At 46.2% G+C, this 25,209-nt stretch overlaps 1 protein-coding gene across 3 annotated transcripts; it reads right to left on the reverse strand.

Annotated features, from left to right (window-relative positions):
- Nucleotides 1-326: 326 nt before the first annotated feature.
- On the reverse strand, nt 327-24,754 carry DDX24 (DEAD-box helicase 24). Of its 3 annotated transcripts, none has more exons than XM_077323556.1 (9): nt 24,647-24,754; nt 21,357-22,033; nt 18,416-18,796; nt 14,907-15,060; nt 12,320-12,835; nt 6,754-6,829; nt 5,461-5,649; nt 2,272-2,401; nt 327-1,522 (listed from the first exon to the last, which is right to left on the reverse strand). In XM_077323556.1, exons 1-9 carry the CDS (start codon nt 24,721-24,723, stop codon nt 1,272-1,274), a joined length of 2,451 nt encoding a protein of 816 aa, XP_077179671.1. In that variant the 5' UTR covers nt 24,724-24,754; the 3' UTR covers nt 327-1,271. The 3 variants fall into 3 exon arrangements, with proteins under 3 accessions (XP_077179671.1, XP_077179673.1, XP_077179672.1); XM_077323558.1 differs by having other exon boundaries at nt 21,357-22,028; nt 24,647-24,735; XM_077323557.1 differs by lacking the exon at nt 24,647-24,754 and adding an exon at nt 24,298-24,316.
- Between the last annotated feature and the right edge of the window lie 455 nt (nt 24,755-25,209).

Genomic DNA, 25,209 nt, shown 5'->3' on the forward strand with positions numbered 1-25,209 from the left:
AGAGAGCCAGTGTCGGTATATTGGTTACAATGTCTTATTAAGATCTGGGAGACCCTAGCAGACAAATTAGGCAGCAGACAAATTAGGCAGACGTGAAATAATACCTATGAATATGTAAATACACATTATTATGTGTGCAACGAGGGATTAGAGAATAGACTAGAACCACAAGGTTAAGGTGGCTGACAGACTAGGAGGAAAACCAAGATGTTGTGTAAGGGACTACATCCAACACTTCCCGGAACTTTTCTCCACGTCTGTCACCTGTGCAGAGGAATGTCAAGCGTTTTCTGATCATGAATAGTCACATCAGCCCCAGTCCAAAATTGAAATAGTTAAACTATTTTAATAAAGATTTCAGGGGGGCAAGTCCAAGAAAAAGGATAAAGATACATCCTCAGTTTTACACAGCGTGCACTTCAAATTCCTTCCCCATGGCATGTTTTAATTTCCTCTCCCCAAAAGGGAACATGGCAGAAGCATTCTGAACCAACCATACAAACATCATGTACTCCACACTTCAAAGGAGTGATATTCCTCTGAGACCCCCTTCATATATACTGGTGCGGGCTTGATTTTGGTTGTCAGTCTGAGCAGCTGAGAAGATTTCCTCCCACTTATTCCTTTTGGATGATGTTTTTCCATGACATACAAGAGCCGCATTCACCAGAGACCAGGCATCCACAGGGTTTCATGGGCTGGCTCCAGCCTTCCACAAGTGGAAGGAGTTTGCAGAAATGGAAACCTTTCCTGCTTTCCCCCAACAGTCCCTGCAAAACAGCTGCTGAAGAACAGCTGCTTGAAAACAACATGCCACATAGCTTAAGCGGCTTTGGCAAGCAGGGGGTTTTGGACTCATCCTCTCCTTTGAAAGAGCACAGTAAACGGAGAAAAAGCCCCGACGAAAATGAGGAGCAACTTTAGCTACTCCCTGCTTGATCCCTCCAACTTGCTACAGTCCCTTGTGTCACACTGTTTCAAAAGTTCCTCCAAACCTCAGTAATGGGGATGCGGAAGGTGGAGAAAGGTGAGAAAGATCCACTTCGGCACTCCCCTCAACTTGGAGCAGTGAGGATCCAAAACAGAAAGAACCAAACAGGAAGAGAGGTATTTGCATCTACTTAGAATGGTACATGGGAGCTGAATCAGTGGCAGGGGGCAGGGCAAGCTTTGCAGGACAGGAATGTTTGTAAAGGTCATCAGATAACTTGGGGACCACCATTAGCTTCAAGAGGGAGGAATCGGGGCTCCTGATCTCGACACCACCCATCTCAGACATCCACACTTTCCTTCAGCTTCTTCTTCTTCCTCTTCCTCCTCTGTGCTTCTGACATGGCGCTCAGTGCAGACTGGGGATTTGTCTCCGATAGTTCTGGCAAGGGCAGTTTCCCAGACTGGGTTGGGTATTTGGTCTTCATGATATTCTTAAAAACTGGCTGGGACAGCAAGCGCTTCAGATGCTTCTTCATCCCTTTCAGCATCTTCTGCTTCTGACTCTCTTCTTGCTCGCTGGGCCGGCCTCCTGTAGCCATGCATGTTATTTTATTTTAAGAATCAAGAATGACATCCAATAAACACCCCCCCCCCCCAAAATCATACAATGCTATGGGGGTATTCTTTATTAAAGCATTCATCTCCTGCCTTTCCTCAGGGTTCAAGGCAACTTAGAATAATTATTAAAAAACATTTGCAATTCAAACCAAAAATAAGGTACCAACCCATCCCTCCTCAATTGAAAGATCGCTGCTGTTCAAACCCAATCACAAGCCCGGGCAAATGGGACTGTTGCCAATTGGAGCAGTCTATACTGGACCTAGACAGACAATGGGTATGGGTGGATGGAAGGGCCATGGTTCATAAGAAGACTATCCTAGCAGAGCAGTGTCACTCAGGATCCAAGAGGCCAGCGATTTCAGGCCAGTCACTTCCATGACCACGCTCTGGAATTTTGCGAGTTATAAACTAGAATCCATAATCTCTCCATTTGTATAACAAAGTTCTGGAAAACATTCAGAGATTCCATGCATTTTACAGCGACTGGCACCCATGTGCTTTTCCTAAAGATATGAACTCTCTCTTGTTGAGCCTGATTTTGTATTTTAAAGCCAAACGTATATATACATTACTAAAAAGTATGGACAGACCAGAATTCTCATTCCTGGAGTAACCTGGTCACAGCATGCATCTCTGCATTTTGGGTGACAGGCATGTAATCCCTCCCTACTGGTAGTCCCCCCTCCCTCACGTGCCCACGTAATAACCCCTACTTGCCTAGGAGGGCTTCGTCCTCCAGATCCAGCTCAAGGGCATCTGCGGCTTGCTGCAGCCAAGAGTTGTGCTGTTTTGCTCGGTTATTGAAGTACTCCACCTTCTCAATCTGTCGTGCCAAGTTCACCCGCTCCTGCAACAAAGCACAGTGGCATTCTCTGGCAAATACGTCTTTGTGTCCCATAGAATCAGGATGTTGGCACTCAAAACAGCTCTATTCAATTCACACAGCTGCTGGAGTACTGGTCTGGCTCATAGGACTCTTTGTATGTGGCCAATTCAGTGCATAATTCAGTACCCATGATGTGGCCAAGTGTGGCCACTTATCTAGTTTTTAAAAAGGGTTAGACCAGTTCATGGAAGAAGGGTCTGTCAACTACTGAAAGGGTAGCCAACCTGTGGTCCTCCAGAGGTCCATGGACTACAACTCCCATGAGCCCCTGCCAGCAAATGCTCATGGGAATTGTAGTCCATGGACGTCTGGAAGACCACGGGTTGACTACCTCTGAACTACTGGACATGGTGGCCCATGGAGCTTGTGCATTCAGAGGAAGCATGCATCTGCATACCACATAGAACCATAGAGCTGGAAGGGGCCATAATGGCCATCTAGCCCAATCCCCTGCTCAAGGAAGAGAAGACACCCAGACAGTAAATTGTCCCAGTGGTGACCAGATGATGGAGACACAAGGGCAAGGCCTTAGTACTCAGAAAGGAATTTGGGGTCCTGGCCCTTTTATCAGGCAATTCTGTATACGGGTCATGTGATGGTGACAATGTTGCCCTAGACAGACAGATGGAGACAGAGACTCTCCAAAAGTTGGGACTCCCTTGGAGAGGGCAAGGTGGAATAGGGTCTGCAGGCCGAAGCAGGCCTGTTCTGCCACACACCCCAAAAGCTGCATTTTAGGCATGCTGATTTAACTGACAGGTCACACACACAAAGGGATTAAATTATTAAAGCAGCAGGAATGACAGCAGGGTAACGAACAATCAGAATTCTTAAGCAGCCAAAGAAAGGAAAAAGTTAATCTTGGAAATAATTCATTATCTGCAATTAGCTACTTAAAACGATGCATTCAAAACAGCTTTAATTTTAACGTCCTCGTGTAATTCTCTCTCTTCCCCAATGAAGACTGTGTAATGTCTTTTGGTGGGGCTTATGGCACCCCAGCTTCTAAGAGCTAAAAAAAGAGATGCACATTAAATAAGAATCCTTTATCCAACTTAACAGAACCAGCATTTGACAAAAGGGAAAGCTGGCCTTCTATTAAGAACCAGCCTGTTTCAGACAGCAGAGAGTAATCCAAGAGCCACTCGCATTGACCCCATGAACACGAAAGCACACAACACAGAGTCGGACCTTTGGTTCTTCTGGCTCAATGCTGTCTGCTTGGACTGGCAAGGAAAGTTCATTCCAAGCTTTTTGCAACCTGATACCCTTTGAACTGGAAATACCAGGGCTTGGACCGGGGAACTTTGCCATGCGTGTGCTTTACCACCACGGCACTTCCCCGACATGGCACTTTACACATTCAGTTTTTCACAGCAAAAAGAGGCAATCCTAACTAGGTTTGCTTGGAAGTAAGAGTTGTAGTTGTTAATTTCCTGTATTCTGCAGGGGGTTGGACTAGATGACCTTGGAGATCCCCTTCCAACTCCATGATTCTATGATTCTAAGTCTCATTTCATCCAATGGGTATTTTTGATGTTACTGTTGTTGTACAGCCGACTTCTGGCAACCTTATGGGGGTTTCAGGGCAAGAGACATGGCTCACAACTGCCTGCCTCTGTCTCACAATCCAGGTATTCCTTGGAGGTTTCCCATCCAAACACCGGCCAGGGCTGACCCTGCTTAGCTTCCGGGATCTGACGAGATCATGCTAGCCTGGGCTTTCCAGGTCAGGGTTCAATACAGCTTACTTCTTAGGAGTGCAACTGATATCGGCTTTAGGGTGTCCAGATGAATCTGATCGAAATCTGAAATGCACTCTGACTGCATTGACTACAACAGCATAACACTGCCAAATTCTAATTGGGATGATGCCGTGCTATCAAACAACTCTTCAGTATCACAAAACTAATTTAGGGAACCCTGTGGTTTTGGAAAATTGATTCAAACATTCCCCCCACCCCTTTCCTTCGCTTTATATGCTAAACTTTCCAGGCAGTCCAGAGCAGGCATTTTTAAAAACAGGAAGTCACACCAAAAATTGGCATAGGATCAACACTTGCCAGCTGAAATACTGGTTTTCGATCACAGATATTCTCTGATCAAAAGTTCAGAGGCACCTTGAAGACTAACAAGATACTTTGCCAGCCAAACAACTGCATTAAAGGCAGCCTTTGAGAACCCCCTGAAACATTCTTCAGGCTTTGAGAAACCCCAGAAATCGATCATGCAGAATAGGGCTGGGAAGCAGAGCTGTGTATATGTCCCCCCTCCCATCCCATCCAGATCCATTATTAGTCATTGGGGGGGGGGTCAACATGACCATGTATGGTCATATCACCCAAAAAATGTTTAACAAACTTTTAAAATGTACTTTAAAAACCCTTCCAGGGCCATCAGGAAACCCAGGTTGAGAAAGCCTGTTTTAAGGTGTCACTAGACCCGTTTTCTTTTGTTGCTACAGCCTATCATGGCTACCTGTATGGAACTCCCTGACCAGCATTCCCAATACAAAAACGTAATGGGTTGTGTTGGGCTTTCTGGACTGTGTGGCCGTGGTCTGGTAGCCCAGAAAGCCCATCACAACCAATTGGTTCAGGCTGCAAAAGCCTTCGACTATTGATAAGCATAGGTAAAGGTAAAGGTATCCCCTGTGCAAGCACCGGGTCATGTCTGATCCTTGGGGTGACGCCCTCTAGCGTTTTCATGGCAGACTCAATACGGGGTGGTTTGCCAGTGCCTTCCCCAGTCATGACCGTTTATCCCCCAGCAAGCTGGGTACTCATTTTACCGACCTCGGAAGGATGGAAGGCTAAGTCAACCTTGAGCCGGATGCTGGGATCGAACTCCCAGCCTCATGGGCAGAGCTTTCAGACTGCATGTCTGCTGCCTTACCGTTCTGCGCCACAAGAGGTTCTTACAAGCATAACAGCAATGTATTTTTCTCTGTGTTCTCAAGGGACTCTGAAATGCACTGTAGCTGAAGTAAGGCGCTGAGCTGTAAGAAAGACCATATTTACCTTGATAGCAGTCATGAATTTCATTTCCACTGGAAAAAAGGGAAGCTCCTCGCTCTTTGCCAGTGTCTTGTAAATTCTTCTAAAGTTCATCACATCACCTGGGCCAATCAGCAACAAGCTGAGGCCCTCGCTGGCGGCTCTGGCTGTCCTGCCGCTCCTGTGCACGTAGACCTCAGAAGTTCGAGGGACCTATGAAAGCACAAGAGATTAACACTTCCATGGAGACAGGACAGAGTCGACAAAGCGAGAACAGCATGTCTCTTTCCCAGAAAGCACTTTCACACCTTCTTCGGTAACTGCTTCAGCATCACAGGTTGCCTTTGTTTGGGGACAGAGCACTTTGCTCTGGAAGAAAAGCTGACATTCCCTGGGGATCAGAGAAGGCTTGTGCGTCTACTGCAATTCTGTGCAAGCACAGAGAAAAAAACATAACATTTGTCTGGGTCGCAAAATTCAATCTTCCACGAATCCTAACTTCCCAAAGGTCACATTTTAGAATCAGGAGGGGTTGTGGGAAGGACGGGACTGAAAGGGAGGTGGGGAAGGAGGATAGTTATAGACTAGAAGAGCCATTCTCAACTTCTTTTACCATTGAGAAACCCTTGAAACATTCTTCAGGCTTCAAGAAACCCTAGAAGTGGTGCTATCATGCAGAGTATGGTTGGGGAGCATAGTTGTGTACACGCCCACCTGGGGCCCCTCACCTTCCCACACCCTCCAGGCCCATCACTGTCTGGTTTTTTTTGGAGGGGGGGGAGGTTCACATGACCATACATGATGACATCACCCAATAAACAATTTTAAAAAAATAATTAATGCCCATCCATTTGGAAAACTGTTCCAGGGTCGTCAAGAAACCCTAGGGTTAGGGCAATCCAGACCGGCTAGTCAAGCTCAAGTCGCTCAAGAAGGCGGCTCTGAAAAATTTACATATGAATGCCCTACCTGAGAAAACAGAGGCATGACCTAACCAGCCTGGATGACTTCAGCCCCACTGAAGGAGAAAACAGCTGTTTTGGATGGTGGATTCCATGACAAAGCACCCTTCTCCCCCACCCCCCGAATCTTCAGGAATTCCCCAACCCAGAGCTGGCAACTCTACTCTTTGGTGGGCCAATCTGGCATGCAGACAGGTCTGTGATGGCCTGCAAGAAGCCTTGACTGAGACTTTTTGTTGCCTGTTTCTGGGCTTCAGATCACAGACACGCCCAGTCAAGGGGGTTGCCCTCCACCCATTCTGCTTGTTCAGTTATTCACATTTTACACAACCACCTTTGGGGAGAAGGGAGGTACCTGGTAATGAATGACATGCTGCACGTTAGGAATGTCGAGACCACGAGCGGCAACATCCGTTGTGAGGAGGACGCAGCTGAAAGGACAAAAGTGGAGAGAGCTGAGCTGTCTGTCCTACAAACCAAGTAATGCCCCCTTCACAAAGTAAGCTGGCCAGGCCATGTGAAAAATCACTGGCTAAAGAGCTTGTCAGTTCCTCACATGTACTGCGAAGATAAATATGACAAGGATTCTGGAGGAAAGGGAAGAGAACCTACTCAAAGAGGACCACGCTTTATTTAGCCTTCTATCATGATCGACCCCAAGGAGCTACTAAAAAACTACATTAAAAGAAATCTCTTCCCCCTCAAACAGGGCCACCTCATCAAGTGCATACCCATCTACAACTGGGATCTCAAAACAATTACAGGTATGTCTCATAATGGTCCCTGACTGGAGATATGTGGGCCAAACCAGGCTCTGCCCTACACGGTTATGATCTTTTAAAAAATACTCCATTGGCTTCTCTTTTCAGCTCTGCTCCTGGCCTGGTGGAACACGTTCCTGGGTAGATCAGGGCCGCAGGGCCTGCAAGACAAATCTGTTCCACCAGGCCTACAGTCAAAGCTGAAAAAGATGTCGGATTCCTGGCCTGCCTGTTCAAAACACCAGCCAAATTTACATCAGAATCTGAAATGTAGAATCATAGAATCATAGTTGGAAGGGGCCACACAGGCCATCTAGTCCAACCCCCTGCTCTACGCAGGATCAGCCCTAAGCATCCTAAAGCATCCAAGAAAAGTGTGTATCCAACCTTTGCTTGAAGACTGCCAGTGAGAGGGAACTCACCACCTCCTTAGGCAGCCTATTCCACTGCTGAACTAATGTATGTAGTTAGATGTAGACCAATATCAACTCTCCTACCATAAGAGGGAGGCAGTTATGGAATTAAGAGATCTATTATGCTATAATGTTTTGTTGAATTATTTTATTGTTTTAAGAATGTTCCCCCACCCCCACCCCGAGCACCCAGGGAAGAGTAAATTATAAATTGTTGTTGTTAGCTGCGAAGTCGTGTCCGACCCATCGCGACCCCATGGACAATGATCCTCCAGGCCTTCCTGTCCTCTACCATTCCCCGGGGTCCATTTAAGTTCCCACCGACTGCTTCAGTGACTCCATCCAGCCACCTCATTCTCTGTCGTCCCCTTCTTCTTTTGCCCTCGATCGCTCCCAGCATTAGGCTCTTCTCCAGGGAGTCCTTCCTTCTCATGAGGTGGCCAAAGTATTTGAGTTTCATCTTCAGGATCTGGCCTTCTAAGGAGCAGTCCGGGCTGATCTCCTCTAGGACTGACTGGTTTGTTCGCCTTGCATAATAATGAATATATTATAAATAAATATAATATATTATTATTATTATTATTATTATTATTATTATTTTGCTTCTAGCCATATGTCTCTAAATAAGGGGCAGGTGACCTTTCTGGCTTGAGTGCTGAATAAAATGCAGCATCCAACCATGAAAAGGATGGACCGCTGGCAAACAAAAATCTGGGGGGGGCGGGGAGTGATGGCTATGTCACCCAGACAGGCAGCTCCACAGAGCGGGTGGGGTGGTCAGCAACAGTTCCTGCTCAAGATGTGCACCTATCAAGATGCACTTGCCTCAGAGTTAGAGCACACTGATCAGCAATGCTACACTTTGCAGTACAAACACTGACCACAGGGGCAGGGCCACTGGGCCTTAACTGGAACTGGGAGCACAAGGAGTCCAAGTTGACAAGGCCCTGAACTGTGCTCCGGTCCAACCTGGCTCAATTCATCCCTGCTTTTGAGGGGGAAGCTGCGGCGCCAAGCAAAGTGATCTCTAATATCCATTGTTCTGCAGTGCTTCAACTGTCCTCTGGCATGTCACTAAAAGGGTATTGGGGGTCATGCAGACCCCAAGCAAAAGGAAAGGGGAAATTAAAAATGCACGAATTGGGTACCAAGATGGACTCATTATGGCAACAGCAAGCCAACAAACCCTTTCATTTAACACCAGAAAAGGTACTGGACACGGCTGCAGAAGTGAGGATTAAAAGGTGCTTATTGGGACGGCACAAGTGAGCAACCAGAAAACACTATCCTTATATCACTGCACTGCAATCAATACTTCCGAATGCTTTCTTGGTACCTTGAGTTGGAGTCAATATCAAATAGCTCCCATTTTTCTTTACAGTGGCCATGGGGGGATCAGGAGCTTTGCAAAGCAGAGCGTGACGGAATCTGCCGTTTTTGCAGACGCGCAGTTTTCAACGTAACAACGCTGCCTCCGCGTCGTCTCCCAGCTGCACTCGGGGAGGAGAAGAGAAGCTGGACGTGCATCACAGCAGCCTCAAGCAGACACTGACTCAGAAGCAGTGACTAATGCAAACATGCTCTGAGTTACAGGACAAACCGTGAAAGCCCATGCTGAGTTGCTCCAGCCTGAGACCACTGACACACTCTTCTCCATGCAAATATTGGAAATACCGCAGTTTTGAGGGACAGAATCAGTGGCCTATGGAATTGAGAGGCAGGACTATCCCACATGTGCAACATCCCAGGGAATGGTGGGCTGATTCCTATGGACCCACTTTAGCTTTCCCCTGGCATGAGGAATCTCCTCATGAGAAAGGGTCTCACTAGAAAGGAAAACTCTTCTGATAACTGAACAGATCTGTGGGATCCAACTCAACACTACTTTTGTATACATTATGTTTCTCCAGATTGTGAGCACAGGTTTCAAAATGCTTGGGCAGCCCCTGGCAGTAATATTTCAGTTTTAGGTCCAATTTCCAGTGAGCTTATAGTGTGATTTCAATCTTTAGAAGTGGGGATAAGCAAAATGGACCTCCAAAATGGCTGCTAGACATTTCAGCCTCACAGCAGACAGGCATGCACATTCCACTGTATGACCAGAATGGCTGCCAGGCACTCTGGCTGCCTCCCACGGCCAAGGCATCCCCCGCACCTCCCACTGTGAGGCTGAAATGGCTTGTAGCCATTTAAAGCCTCCCTTTCACTTCTCTCTGTTGGGAGGAGAGGGAGCAAAACGGAGGGTTTAAATGGCTTGAAATGTTTGGGAAATGCTAGGAGAGGTGCCTCCTCAGAACCTGGATTCGGAGGGGGGGGGGATGAACTGGCCAAATCTGATTTAAGGGTTCTGAAACAGACCGTGCCCTTCCTCACGTCACTACTTGGATGGGAGACCACCAAGGAAGCATAGCATTGCTACGTAGAGGTAGGCAATGACAAATCAGCCTGAAAGTTCTGGCTCCAAAACTCTGTAAGTTATGACTTGATGGCACTATCTAGCACAGGGGTAGTCAAACTGCAGCCCTCCAGATGTCCGTGGACTACAATTCCCATGAGCCCCTGTCAGCATTCCAGAGGAGAGCGACTAAGATGATCTGGGGCCAAGGGACCAAGCCCTATGAAGATAGGTTGAGGGACTTGGGAATGTTCAGCCTGGAGAAAAGGAGGTTGAGAGGGGACATGATAGCCCTCTTTAAGTATTTGAAAGGTTGCCATTTGGAGGAGGGCAGGATGCTATTTCCGTTGGCTGCAGAGGAGAGGACATGCAGTAATGGGTTTAAACTTCAAGCACAACGATATAGGCTAGATATCAGGAAAAAGATTTTCACAGTCAGAGTAGTTCAGCAGTGGAATAGGCTGCCTAAGGAGGTGGTGAACTCCCCCTCACTGGCAGTCTTCAAGCAAAGGTTGGATTTTCTTTGATGCTTTAGGATGCTTAGGGCTGATCCTGCGTTGAGCAGGGGGTTGGACTAGATGGCCTATATGGCCCAACTCTATGATTCTATTATTCTATACCCCTGATCTAGCTCCACTAATAAGAACTGCAGGGGGGAAATGGCATTCTTCTGTCTGACTACTTTTTGCCAATCCTCCCCTGTCAGAGCAGAAACCATTCCTGTCATGGCCCCTACCCTGTGGAGCAACTTACCAATGGATGTAAGGAGGACCTCTGTGTCTGCAGACCTGCACATCTGTTTTGCTTCCTGGGGCTTTTAATGATGCCCAAGTGTCTCTTTTGGAGTTGTGGAATGGGTACAGCATTTTGATAGGACTGGTGTACAATATTACTGCTGATCCTGTTTAATGGATACTGGAGGATTTCCTTGTCTCTTTCCTTGAAAGAAAGAATTGGGGCATTCCTGGGAATTAACACTGTAGAAGGGTTATTGGTGGAATATTCATTCGTGGTCTGATTGTGAGAGTAACCTAAACCTTGAAAATGAGAAGCTGCCTTCTACTGGTCAGATCTTTGGTCTTTCAAGGTCATTGTTTCTATTCTGACTGGTAGCAGCTCTACAGGGTCTCTGGCAGAGGTAATTTCACGTTACCTTCTACCTAATCCTTTTAACGGGAGATGATGTGGACTGATCCTGGGCCACTCTGCATGTAAAGCAGATGATTTGCCCCTGAACCATGGTCCGTAATCATGTTGACTCAAAATATGTTCCATGCTTCCTTGCCCACACAGAGAAGCTAGTGGGCCAAAATCAGCCCCTCCAGGGATATTGCCAGGCCTAGAGATGCAAAATGTCTAGAAATTCTGAAGCCATAGGGGGAAAAAAACTCTGTGTTTTTCCACAAAGAAACTTGGAAATTTTGCGGGGGAAGTGAAATTACTTTCCTATCAAACCTAAACCTATTTTGCAGCTTTACCAATGCAAAATACATAATTTATAACTTACTCAGCAGATAAAACCGCATTAGCTGACATATTTATGAAATGTAAAACTGTAAGTGCCTTAGTTTTCTACAAGCATGCCCAACACCAAAGCTAGAGAAAGCTGAAAACTGTAGTACCCCATCCCATCTTAGTACATTTAATTCATTCCAAAGAGGGAAATTTTTTTTTCCTAGGTGTTTTTCCAGTGTCCCCCAAAATTGTCTATTTTTTCCAGTGAGAAACTGAAAAAGGCTTCAGCCTTTCTCGTACTAAAAGCTGAATGAACAGTATCTTGTCTTAAAAACCATTTAACTCATTCCAAAAGGGGGAAGTATTTCACAATCGAATCTGTTCAGCACTCTCCAAAAATTTCCCTGTTTTTTGCATTGGAAAAATTGGAGGCGTAAAAGTCCTCAGACTCTTTCATGCTACACATTTTAAGCCAATTAAACCTTATATGAAAAAGCATTTTACTCACCCCAAAAGAAAAAGAAAAGGAATTCATAGGAGGTTCCAGTGCTCTTCAACATTTCCACTGAGGAAAAATCCTCTGGGGAAAAAAATTTCCCCTAATTCTCCCCCCCCCCCCAAAGACTGCAACATGCTTAGGGCTGATCCTGCGTTGAGCAGGGGGTTGGACTAGATGGCCTTTATGGCCCCTTCCAACTCTATGATTCTATGATCTCCAGCCTGGACTCAATCTAAATCAAAAATACAAGGAAAAGAGACAATCTACAACAAGTACCTATGTGGTATGCCACTTTAGAGGTCAACATGGAGGCACAGGTTCACTACCCCTCACCGTTTCAATAAAAACTGGCTGGTGGCCAACTTATACTTAATTCTATTACTATAAATAAAATTTACCGGTCACGTTCCGCAAACCTCTCCAGGTTTTTCAGCCGTTGTTTCTGGTGCATGTTCGCATGAAGAGGCAGGGGATTGCAGTCCAGTATGGTCAGGAGCGCAGTCAGCCGTTTGATGCAGTCTATACTGTTGGCAAAAACCATGGTCCTGCCGGGGTACTGCAGCAGGAAGTAATAGAGGTAATAATCTTTCTCTTCCACGTCACAGTGGATTCTCGTCTCTGTGAGAGTTTCCACCGTGGCCTCTTTTCTCGTCAGGTCAATCACTTTGGGCTTGCCCTTGATGCCTACTTTCTGCATCAGCATCTCCAGCTTGGTCTTCCTGTCGATTTTCAGAGCTTTTTTCTTCTGGAGAACTCGAGTGGGAGTTTGATGGATCAGAGTCAGGGTGGCAGAAAAGACGAATGTCTGGCGTTTGGGGTTATAGTACGAGTCGTTCAGCATTTCCAGCAACTGAGAGAGCTCTAAGAAATGCCCTTTCTCAACCATCCGGTCGGCTTCATCGATCACCAGGCACCTGCCGGGGAGATGGCAAGAGACAGTTTGCGGGTGTTTGCCCGAAATGCATGAGAATCAGAGGAGCAAGGTGATGAGAAGAAAAGGTGGCATCCCCTACTTGATGTTTTGTAGCCAGGCGCAGACACCCAAAATAAATGTGTTATGCATCACGCTCGACACGAATGTTAAGAGTCCGTGAAGAGGTGCGTATGTTTTCTCTTCAAGGGCTCAGACTCCAGCATGGAACGTTGCAAGTCAGAATTGCCTTTGAGGCTGATTTCACACATTCAGCAGGAAGGGTGACTTGTTGGCACAAGGAGTGTGAACACCTTAGAACAGTGGTCCCCAACCTTTTTATCACCGGGGACCGGTCAACACTCGACAATTTTACTGAGTCTTTTGCTGAGGGACATTGCCGCCGACTGAGCCCCTGCTCCATTTGCTTTCCTGCCGGCGCCCCTGACTTCCTGCCACCCGCTGGGGGGGCGCTGCCAGCAGCATCTGCGCAGTGCCATGCCGAGGGGTAGCCCCAGCCATGGCGGCTGCTGGAGAGCACCAAAGGTGAGCCGGCGGCAGAGTGGCAGGGCAGCCCCCAAGGCAGAAACCGGGGAAGAGGATGAGGAGGAGCTGTGGCCCGGTAGTGACTGATTTGCGGACCGAGACCGGTCCCCGGACCGGAGGTTGGGGACCACTGCCTTAGAAGGCGCAGACAAGGAACTAGCCTGCAGGTCATCCCTCCCTGGAACTTTGGTTCGAACGTAAGGCGAGCCATGAGGTGGAAGGCCGTGAACTTGTACTATTTGCCCCTGCAGCCTCTCTGTGGAAGAAATTTTGATTTATAACTCCACATGACACCTAAAGTATCTCCTCCCTTTTATCCTCACAAAAAACCTGTGAGGTGGGCTAGGCTGAGTGTGAATGCCTGAAGATCACTCAGTGATTTACCACAGCAGAGGGAAGATACAATCCTAGATGCCCCCGTCCTAGGCTGTAACTATAATCACTGCAACACACTGATTTTTATGTGGTGGTTGAACAGCAAGAAGCCTTTGCTAAGTGAGATATGCATGCCACGCAATATCAATCACCCGGAGTTGCTGTGGTCCAAGTAGTCCTCTCTCAAAGCCTGAAAATGTCTACTGTTGTAGGTTGCCTAGCAATGTCCACATCAGGCACAAAGAGTACATTTGTTTCTTAAAGGTACAGGCACTGCTTCTATTAATTGGTGAGGACGTTATGTTTCAGATTTTTCTGAAAATTTAGGACTTTTTGAGGCACGTAGAAAGGTCTGTCTTGTTTGTACGTAGCCTCAAACTCTGGATTTAAGCATCCACAGATGGCGTTATGTTGATAATCAGATATACTGGTGATAAATGAAATGCACACCACATGCACGCAACAATTCTCAAAGCCCTCAAAGTTGCTGCTTAAACATTTTCATACCAATCAAGACAAATAAAGAATGAAGGTAACTCACTTGGCAGAAAGTTCCAGAAGGGAAACTTGGTTAAGTGAAAACCAGTGTGGAGCTCTGGGGACAATTCCTCTCTATCGTTTTAACCTACCTCATAGGGTTGTTGTGAGAATAAAACCCTTTGAGCCCATTGCTCTAGGTAAAAGGATCAACATTCCAGTCACTGCATTCATTGCAATCCTCAATGCAGCAAAGACGAACTTTGAACAAACATAGAAGAAGAGTTGGTTCTTATATGCCGCTTTTCCCTACCCGAAGGAGGCTCAAAGCGGCTTACAGTCACCTTCCCATTCCTCTCCCCACAACAGACACCCTGTGAGGTGGGTGAGGCTGAGAGTGCTGATATCACTGCCCGGTCAGAGCAGTTTTCTCAGTGCCGTGGCGAGCCCAAGGTCACCCAGCTGGCTACATATGGAGGAGTGGGGAATCGAACCCGGCATGCCAGATTAGAAGTCCACACTCCTAACCACTCCACCAAACTGACTCTCCAGTACCAATAATGCATCATCCAGAATGCTCACCCAGTGAACAACGCAGTGCAGGCAAGAGACCATGATATTAAAGTAGCCCAGGCTCTGTTAGGAAAGCGTGTCATATCTGAAAAGCCTCTGAGTACCTGAGCGGCCGGAGGTTTGACAGATGTGGATGCCTCTCCTGAATCAACTCCCACAGGCGCCCTGGGGTTGCCACGATGATCTCTGGTTTCCTTTTCAAGATGCGCTGCTGCTTCTGAGAAGCCATCCCGCCGACAAGGAGAGCTGTCTTAATACCTGGAAAGAACAAGTTTGGCATGACACGAAGGGCCGGAAGCATTATCTGAAGGGACGCTCCATCCTGAAACGTGTAATATTTCACAGCACAAAAGCAAGCTAATGACACGCTTCGCCAGCCATGTGAGAAATGGCTGAACCAGCTCCTCAGAGAATGAGCCTGCAAGATCTGTCCTGCCACTGAGCATTCCTTTAATTCAAAGAAAGCCTTGGAGCAAGAGGCTTCCCAGAACTACAAGCAGAGAAAGAAATTATTTTTGTTCCATGCTCACTGACAAGTACCGGAAGGAACGGTACACCCTGAGAGTAACAAGTACTTCTGGAATGGAAGGTGTTCTTCATACAGAAACACTCAGGGAGACTTATAGCTGTAAGAACTAGTGGTTCTGGTTCTAGAACCACTAGAACCACTAGAACCAGAACTAGTGGTTCTGGTTCTAGAACCACTAGAATTCAACCGCTAGAATTCCTATATGTATTTATTAGGTGAACTCCAAGCACTTCTCACAGAAACGTGCATGGGATCAGGTAGTGTGCCAAAACAATTCAGACCACAGAAGAGAATGCCTATGGCCAGTATCAATTAAACCTCCCCTTTTATCTTGCATTTATAGACCAGTGTCCCCAACCTTGCTGTGCTTGTGAACAACTTTTAGGATTTTGAGAGTAGGGAATGGGAGCCATGAAAGGTTGTGGTGAGTCACAAAATGGCTGCAATGGAGTACTGAGGCCAGTCACAAAATACTGGGAATTTGAAAGCCAATCACCTCCGACTAGGAAGACAAAGAAGAGTTAGCTTGGTGTAGTGGTTAGGAGTGTGGACTTCTAAATCTGGCGAGCTGGGTTCAATTCTGCACTCCCCCACATGCAGCCAGCTGGGTGACCTTGGGCTCGCCACAGCACTGATAAAGCTGTTCTGACCGAGCAGGAATATCAGGGCTCTCTCAGCCTCACCCACCCCACAGGGTGTCTGTTGTGGGGAGAGGTGAGGGAAGGCGACTATAAGCTGCTTTGAGACTATTTGGGTAGAGAAAAGCGGCATAGAAGAACCAACTCTTCTTCTTCTGTTCTGACCGAGCAGGAATATCAGGGCTCTCTCAGCCTCACCTACCTCACAAGGTGTCTATTATGGGGAGAGGAAAGGGAAGGCAATTGGAAGCCCCTTTGAGGCTCCTTCGGGTAGAGAAAAGCGGCATACAAGAACCAACTCTTCGTCTTAATCTCAAAGTGTTTTACAATTGCCTTCCCTCCCTCTCCCCACAATATTTCCCTTCTGAGGTAAGTGAGGCTGAGAGATTTCTAAGAGAACTGTGACTGGCCCAATGACACCAAATAGTCTTCATGTGGAACAGGGAATGAAACCCGGTTCTCCAGTTTAGAGTCCACCTGTCAACCACTACACCACGCTGGCTCACGGCTGAATCTGGGTTCTGTTGCTGCAGTGAAGTGGAAGAAAGGCCGCACTGGCTTTTTGTTCAGAGAAAAGATGCTTTGGGGAAGAGGCAAGTGGGCACTAGGAAACCCCTCAGTGGGAACTATGCGCTCCACACCGCATATCACCATTCTTGACCAACAAAATAGCTTTGGCCATCCACTTGGTTCCCTATTTGCTTATTTATCTGCTCTGTTTCTTCTATTTATTTTTATTTATTTTTATTTATTTATCATACTTATATACCACCCTCCCCGGAGGCTCAGGGCGGTTTACATAAGAACAAGGAACAATACATAAAAACATGTGAATAACCTTATAATAATAACTAATAGTTGTAACCAGGTAACAGTGTAACAGTACAATATAACAAAACAATAATGTAACAATACAAACAGGTCCAGGGCTTATTGGAGGAATTCTGAGGGAGGGGGAGCAGGGGCCCTTCGGTCACTGCTGATTACGTCTGGTCTCAGCTGGTCTACTGCTGAAAGACAACTATTGCACCTTGGGGTGAGGCTGACTGAGTTGGAAGCTTTTGGATATTTCCCCCTTTCCCCTAAATGAGACAGAGAATTTTCTCTGTGTTAATTCATTCTCAAGCCCAATTTTTAAAAGCTATCATTTTAAACAGAAATTCTTTTTGCAAATATTTTACAGTGTGTTTCTCACCTGAAAACTGTTTTTACCTGATTAATGATTTATGGAATCTAGGCCTCCTTTGTGGGGACACAGTAATATCCCAAATTCACCCTCACCCCATATTTACTGCTCAAGAAATTCTGTTTCCAGACATTTCTGTGGACAGTGGAGCAGAATCTTCTGATGTGCATACATTATGCAAATATACAGCACTGCTCTCACTTTGCATAATTTATTCTGATTTGGATAGCCATGGGAGGGGGCTGAGCAACCACTAACAATTTTAATTTACTTTGGTTTCTGAGACTGTTGGTATTTTTAAGAGTCACTGCTATTCTCATGCAGGATAGGGCTACCAGTGGCTGCTAACTATCGTATTATTTATTCGTTTATTGTATAGCATGTGTATTATGTAGCCAGGAGATCCTGTCTGGATACAGACAAGATAAGTGGTTTACCACTGCCAGTCTGTGCATCATGGCCATGGTATTCCTCAGAGTTTACTCTTCCAAGTGTCACCCAGGGCCGACCCTTCTTAGCTTCCAAGACCTGATAGGATTGGGCTTGCCTGGGCTATCCAGGTTGAGTACTACCTACAGTGACTGAGGGGGAACCTCCACATCCAGATGCAGTTAACCTCTGAATCCCAGTGCCAAGAGGTAACATTAGGGGAAGGTCTCGACCTCTACACCCAGTTGTTGGCCCTGCAGAGGAACTGGTTGGCCACTATGCTGGACTACATGGGCCACTGGTCTGATCCAGCAAGGTTCTTCTTATGGTTAAAAGGACTCGAAAACTCATATTTTCTAAAACGAAAAAGCGCCATTGTGAGGAAGCCAAAGCAGTTACCTTTATCACACTCTGCGCTTCCTCAATAGCAACATTCTTCAACATCTTATTGATGGCTGGAGATCTATTCTCCCATATCCTCCCCGGAGGTCTTGGCTAGGGGGAATTTGTTAGCTGTTTTAACGCTGCATTGTATGTTGGATCTTTGGATGGGTATTGTGTAATTTATATTGTTTTTAGGGGAATTTTATTGGGGTTTTTACATGTTGCAACCTGCCGCGAGCCTCTTGGGAGTGGCAGCTTAAAAATTGAATGAATGAATGAATAAATAAACACAATATAAATATAGATATAGATATAAATATAGATATAAGTAATGCAGATCCGCCACTGCTATGCTATCAAAGCAGAAGCCTGCACAGAAATGGAGCCAAAGCCATTTCATGTGCAGCAAGCCAATTAGGCAAAATGCAATGCCAGGAACAGACATACCTGTGTATTTGGCCACTGCATCAATATGATGCTTGACTTGGACTGCCAATTCCCTGGTAGGAGTGAGAACCAATCCTAGAAGAGGATTGCTTTTCTGCACATCCTGTTTCTTGGCACCTGAATCTGATTCTACATCCTCCGACACCTTCACGCAGCCTGTTGCCGGAGATTCATCACCCTCTACGATGGCACCTCTAGCTTCGCTCCCATCAGGGTTCAGGCCTTCTGCTTCCTCAGTTGCTTCCCGGCTTGGCTCATCATCTTCTCTACCTGCTGCTTCTTCATGGGAGCTGTCACTCCCGCTTGCCAAATCCTTTGAAGCTTGCTGCTGCAGGATGGAGTGGATCATGGGAATGGCAAATGCAAGCGTCTTCCCACTTCCTAAAGCACAGAAACGCACACATGCATCATGAGAGCCCTGCTTTACCTGACCGTTGCCGAAAAAAAAAAAGATGTAAAAGGAAACACAACCACCCCCCTGGTGCCGAAATGAAAGCACCCCAATGCTGTATCTCTGCATTCTCCCCCAGGATGCTGGGTCCTGAAGACCACCAAGTAGGCTTGGAAAGTTTCTGTGATTTTCAGGACCTTCTCCTAGTTTGTTTTCAGAAAAAAAATCAGCTATTTCAATCTGCTGAACATAACAAAGGCTTCTAGTATCTTTTGAGAGGTTTTTTTTTTAAGAAGCTTCAAATTTTTAAAAGCCCAACTGCATAGAATGTATTTTTTTTAATTCTTGTGTAAAAGAAACTAAGGAAAACGTTTTTGTTTGGAAAGAGAAAATCCAATTATTTTTGCTAACTTTGCTTAGTAGAATTTAAAACAAAAACACTGCAGTTAGAATGATCATTGTTGCTGTTTTAAACAACACCCCATGCCATCTTAAGGGGGAAACAGTGCCCTAACTCAGTGGTCCCCAACCTCCGGTCCGGGGACCGGTCCCGGTCCGTAGATCAGTCGGTACCAGGCCGCAGCTCCTCCTCGTCCTCCTCCCCGGCTTCTGCCTCAGGGGCTGCCCTGCCACTCTGCCGCCAGCTCACCTTTGGTGCCCTCCAGCAGCTGCCATGGCTGGGGCTCCCCCTCGGCGTGGCACTACACAGCTCCTGCTGGAAGCGCTCCCCAGATAGCAGTGGAAGTCAGGGTCACCGGCGGGAAAGCAAGTGGAGCAGGGGCTCGGGCGACAACGTCCCTCGGCAAAATACTACCCCCCCCCCCGGGCCTCAGTCAAATTGTCAAGTGTTGACTGGTCCCCAATGATAAAAAGGTTGGGAACCACTGCCCTACTGACTGCTCTGATCAACTTTCGCCTCCATATAAAGACGTCGAAAATCAGGACATGGTCAAATTGGGTCCTATTCAGCACTCCTCTTGTGATGCAATTTCTCTTCCTAATACCCAATACACACCAATTCGTACTCCTTGCCTTCAGCATGGGCCTGAAGATATTCTGAAAACACGACTAATCTCCAGGCTACGGAGATCAGTTCCCCTGGAGAAAATGGCTTCTTTGGAGGGTGGGCACTATCACATTATCTCCACTGAGGTCCCCCCCCCCCAGGCTCTATCACCCAAATCTCCAGGAAATTTTGCAACTTAGAGTTGGCAACTCTACCAGGGAACAAGATGTTCTAAGAAAAGTTGGGGATTCTCCTCCGTACATTTTCCCCTAGCAATAATCTGGGGCAGGAGGGGAACCATTTGCAGGTGTGGCTGGATTGGGGTCAAATTCTTCCCCACCAGTGAATTTCTCCTTGCCAGTGCTCCTCTAGGCAACTGGTAATTCTCTTTCTCTCCCCAAATATCTCTGGCTGAGGGAAACAAGCCATGAGAGGAGGAAGGACACAATCCTGCAGGTACAGCTAGCATCAAACCACTCCCCGCCTCCCTGTGTTTGCCAATCCTCAAACTCCTGGTATTTTGTCAGCCGAAGAAATGGAGAAGATATGGGCAGAAGTGATCAGTTAGTTCCCAGTCTCCAAACAGAACAGAAAGCTCACCAAAGAACATTCAGGCAACTAGGCACACTGCATTATTCTTTACAAAAGAACAATACGAGAATGATGTTGATGTCTTAGGTCAAGCCAGCCCTTTGCCTCAGTACTGACTGGAAGCAGCTCCCCAGGGTTACAGGCAGAGAAAAGCTTCCCGTAACTCCTGCCACCAGGGAGACACCAAGGACTGAACCTGGAAACTCCAATATGCAAAGCTTCACTGTGGAGCCACAGTGAACCAAAGCCAACTGTGTAGAATACTAGAACCTTCACCATTGCTGCCCTACTCAGGAGTCTTCAGAAGGCCCTAAATATTTTTGCTCCAAAAAAAAAAAGAAAAAAGAAAAGACTGACATACACAGTATGCTGAAGTTGTGTACCCAATAATTCATCTTTGGGGGGTATGTGTGTAAAAGACAGTGAATCAGGGGTCCCCAACCTACTTGAGACTGCAGGCACCTTTGGCATTCCAGCACAGCCACAAAATAGAGGCCTACCACAGGAGGCGGAGCCAGAATGGCTGCCACAATTACCTCCAGTCACATGGCGTACATTGTTGTGCTGTGGTGCCAGCTGGTGACAAAGCAACTTTTAAAAATCTGCAGTCAATCAAAACTCCAGTGCTCAATGAGAAGTCACCCACCCACTTTCTAAAAACACTTGATGGGATGGTAGAAAAAGTGTCAGTAGGGCTATGGGGCCCATGGGTACTATGCCAGAGTAAACAGCAAGTCTTGTGTTTGCTCGCTTACGTGCTACTGCCTCTTTGAGACATAACCAAGTGGCATTCTGGGAAAACAGAGAGAAGAGCCATCACTGAAGTTCTGAAGATGCCGTAGCTTGAGGTTTATGATATTTCCTGCCTCCCTGACTGGAGGGTAACATCTCATGGATGCGCTGAATACATGCACACGATTTGCAAGAGACAGGGTAACAGCATGAGATTGTACCTGTTTCCGCAGCACCAAGGATGTCCATGCTATCTCGAATGGCAGAAGGCAGAGCCAGAGCCTGAATAGGAGTCGGAGCACTGAATCCTAAATCGCCCAGTGCCTGGAGAACAGGCTCAGGAACAAAGAGACCTTTCCACGCGGACATATCTGCTTGTAGATCTGGTGAGGCAGACAGAACTTCTGCAGTCCAGTTTTTCACCTTCTTAGAAGATGTAGTGGGTATATCTGGAGTAGGACATACTTTCTTCTTTTGTTTTCTCGTTTTCTGTTTTCTTTTTAGGCTCTTTTTCACAATGGCTGCATCACTCTCCACTTGACTCATGATACTGTCTTCCACCTCGGTTCCCTGATCTTCTGTGTTCAGTTCATTGCTTCCTCTGGCCTCCTGTCCCAGATTCTTCTCTTTCTTTCTCTTCTTCTTGGGAACTGTGCTTTCTGTCTGCTCCTCCTCACTAACAGCCGTTCTCTTTTTGGTTTCATCTCCTACTTTAGAAGAAGCCACCAATTTATAATCTCTAAGCTCCTCAAAGCATACTAAGCCACCAAGCTGCTCATCGGCAAAGAGATTCGGGTCGATCTCAATCGGTTTCCATTGTCCTGTTACTTGGATGCCTTTGCGCTTCAATTTTGATGGGGTCTTAAACGCCTTTCCTCTTTTGAGCTTCATGGCTGATCTTCAAAAAAAGAAAAGAAAAGAACCCAGGAAACTAATGTAAACATGACACAGAATAATCAGTATTGATCAAATGCCTGTAGGCCAAGGATCAGGTCAACTCATGTCAAAATGTAGAGCAAGAAATCAACAAAGAACCTGTATAAGAAAACTCATCTATCTAAAAAGAATAGCTAGAAATGCAATTTAACATTAATGAGCATGTTGATTAATCCATAATGTTTCTGCAGTCCAAACACTGGCACACAAGAAGCCTCAATAAATGTAGTTACTTATAGTTACTTACATATATATACACAGTTAAATATACCCACACACTTGTTTTAATGTATTACAGTTTTGTGCAGTGCAGTGGGTGAGTCTTACAGATTAATACAGAATCCTCATTGCTGCTCCCTCATCTCATTCTGCTTTCTTTTCTCCTTTTATTCTGTCTTCAAATGTTACAATACATTGGGATATGTTTAAATCACAATTCATGCAGTCAGATCTGGTTAGCCTACCAGGTCTAAGTAACAAAACCTGACTTGTGCCTGCTGCATGTCCTGCACTTCTCCAGAGGGAAGACAAGCTCCTTATGCTACTATCGGTATCGTCCAGCAGCTGCAATAGGCAGGTCTATTTCAGAAAGTGTGAGATGTCAATTGAAACACCATCACCTATAATAAATCAATTCTAAGACCCAGTTGGAAAGCCCATTTTGTCATTACCCAATAAACCTCATTGAATTGGGCAGTCTGCATGTGGATGTCATAACTAATTATGGTTTGAAGACACTTTGTTTTATAAATGGTGTTGTATGGCTTATTGTCACATTTAAATGCCTGTTTATTCCTAACCTTCTAAGCCCACTGAAGCCCCATTTTTTCTCATATATTTATTCATTTCATGAATACCTCTACCTTTTCCCCCAATGGGGACCCAAAGTGATATATCTGTCATTTGATCCAGCAAGGCAACTCTTAGGGAAAACAAGATTAGCACCATTCTCTTAATGGATGGGGGGGGGAGTGAGTGAATAAAATCTTGCTGCCAGCAGCAGCTGAGCTCCATCTGGGTTATGTTTACAGCCTTCTTCTTGCAGGTGCCAGAAAGCTTGGGCATGGCACCCCACCAAAGCCACACATGGCGGCTCTAGCAATTGATTCCTGATCTGCTGCCCAAGCCATCCTGTGATTTTGTTGGTGGTCCATCTATGTGGCATTTGTTTGTTTGCTGCTGCGATTTTTACTTGGAAATGATATTGTTCTAATATGGGTCTGCCAGAATTATGACACTGGTGATCTTAATTGTACCGAAAGTGTCTGCAATCTACAAATTTCTTCTCCCTTGGGCAGTCTTTTCCAGCCTGCTCAAGCCTTTAATTTTTTTTTTTTTTACAAAAGAGCTGCTACGGCATTACCTGAGCCAAACCAATTTTTTCTCTAAATATTTTTTTTAATCACCCCTGAAAGCAACTCCCACTTTAAATTGCCTCAATATGGCCTTCATATGCTTGTGTTCTCTTACTAGCTTCGAACATTTGGTTCCACACAATTTGTTCTGAACAGACATCCTCTCAAAATTTGGTATTATTTGTAATACTTTTCTCTCTCCCCCACTTTTTTAGGAAGCCTGTCCAGCTTATGTTAAAATTGGCAACCACCCTATGAGAATCTATGGTCTCCAAAGTTGTTATATTTTAATTCAAAAATTGAGTGAATCCATTAAAGCAAAGTAATTTTAGACCTGAATCATGAAATCAGTGAGAAGATACAGGAATTCTTACTGTTACCTGCACTTTGCAAAATTAATACGGGAGAACTTAATCAGACAGGTGTGTAAATAAGAGTTTCTCTCCTCCCCCCCCCAGTAGGAGATCTGCATATGATTTATATATTTAAGTATAAAAGGCAAACATTGAACAGAGGCATCTTTTCCCACCAAACAGATACAGTGCTGGGACTGCTCAACTGCTGCATTTGTTTCCTATTTGGTAAAGTCTGTGAGGGAGAGAAGGAACGAAAGAACTCAGATCCCCATGCACTAACTTCCAAGGTACAGGAGAATCAGACACTATATTAAAACGTTATAAAGAAGTGCAAAACTTAACCCAAGAAGTTGTAGGCGGGGAAGAGCTGCAGCTCGAATGTTGTAGACTGCAGATATACTAAAAACCAAGAGTGGGGTCGTGGGCCATTTTAAAAACCTGTCAGATATATTGCCGGTCAAATGTTTAAGGGAGTCCAACACCCTATATTAGACATCTCCAATTCGTCTGCCTACCGCCGGTAAGCGACAGGAGCCAGAACATGGATATTTCGTTCGAACACTCAGCCGACGGCACGTGTGAACAGTTCGGGCAGCCACATCTTAACCATACCGGTCCAGAAACAAGTGCGATGGGTGTCAATGGGGGTCTCCACGCTGTTACCAATTCAGTAATCTTAAGTGACTTGATAAAAGTATGGGCGGGGGGGGGTGTAATCCGTCACACTGGCTGGGGGCTTCTGCGGACTCCCTTTTCTTTCTTCCCAGCCGTCGCACTGCAGTTCAGTTGCCCCGAACCCCCACCCCCAGGTTCCAGCCGCGCTGGAACCCACCGACCCCTCTCTCTCCCCCCGAAGACGCTGACCTCCGCGGGCGCACCAGGCTCAGCCGCCGCCGCTTCCTGGATGACGGGCCACGTGGGAGTCGCACGGGGGCAGCCATGACAGGATGACGTCACCCCCCTGCGCCAAAACAAAAGTCTCGCTACAGTGGCTGCGCCGCTGTTTGAAGACCACCAGTGAGGAGAGCTCCCCACCTCCATAGGTAGCCAGTTCCACTGCTGAACTACTCTGACGGTGAAATTCTTCCCCTTGATATCTAGCTGGTACTGTTCTACATGTCCTCCTAGCTGGCAGACATATAGCATATAATAAAACAAAACTAGAAACCTCAAAATTGGTTGTGGGAGTTTGAGGGCCAAAAATGAAAGGAACTGAAATATTCTGGCCTGGGTTACCTCCAGACTTCCCATCCCCTGCTATTTGAAATGAAAGCTAAGTTTGTGTAGTTGTTGAAAGTGTCAGATTAGGATCGGGGAGACCCAGGTTCAAATTCTCTGTCTGCTATGCAAGGTCGCTGGGTGACCCTCAGCCTAAACTGCCACACAGGATTGTTGTGAGGGTCAAATGGAGGGGATGAGAATGATAT

The sequence above is a fragment of the Paroedura picta genome, chromosome 2, assembly GCF_049243985.1.
Source record: "Paroedura picta isolate Pp20150507F chromosome 2, Ppicta_v3.0, whole genome shotgun sequence".
Taxonomy (NCBI): domain Eukaryota; kingdom Metazoa; phylum Chordata; class Lepidosauria; order Squamata; family Gekkonidae; genus Paroedura; species Paroedura picta.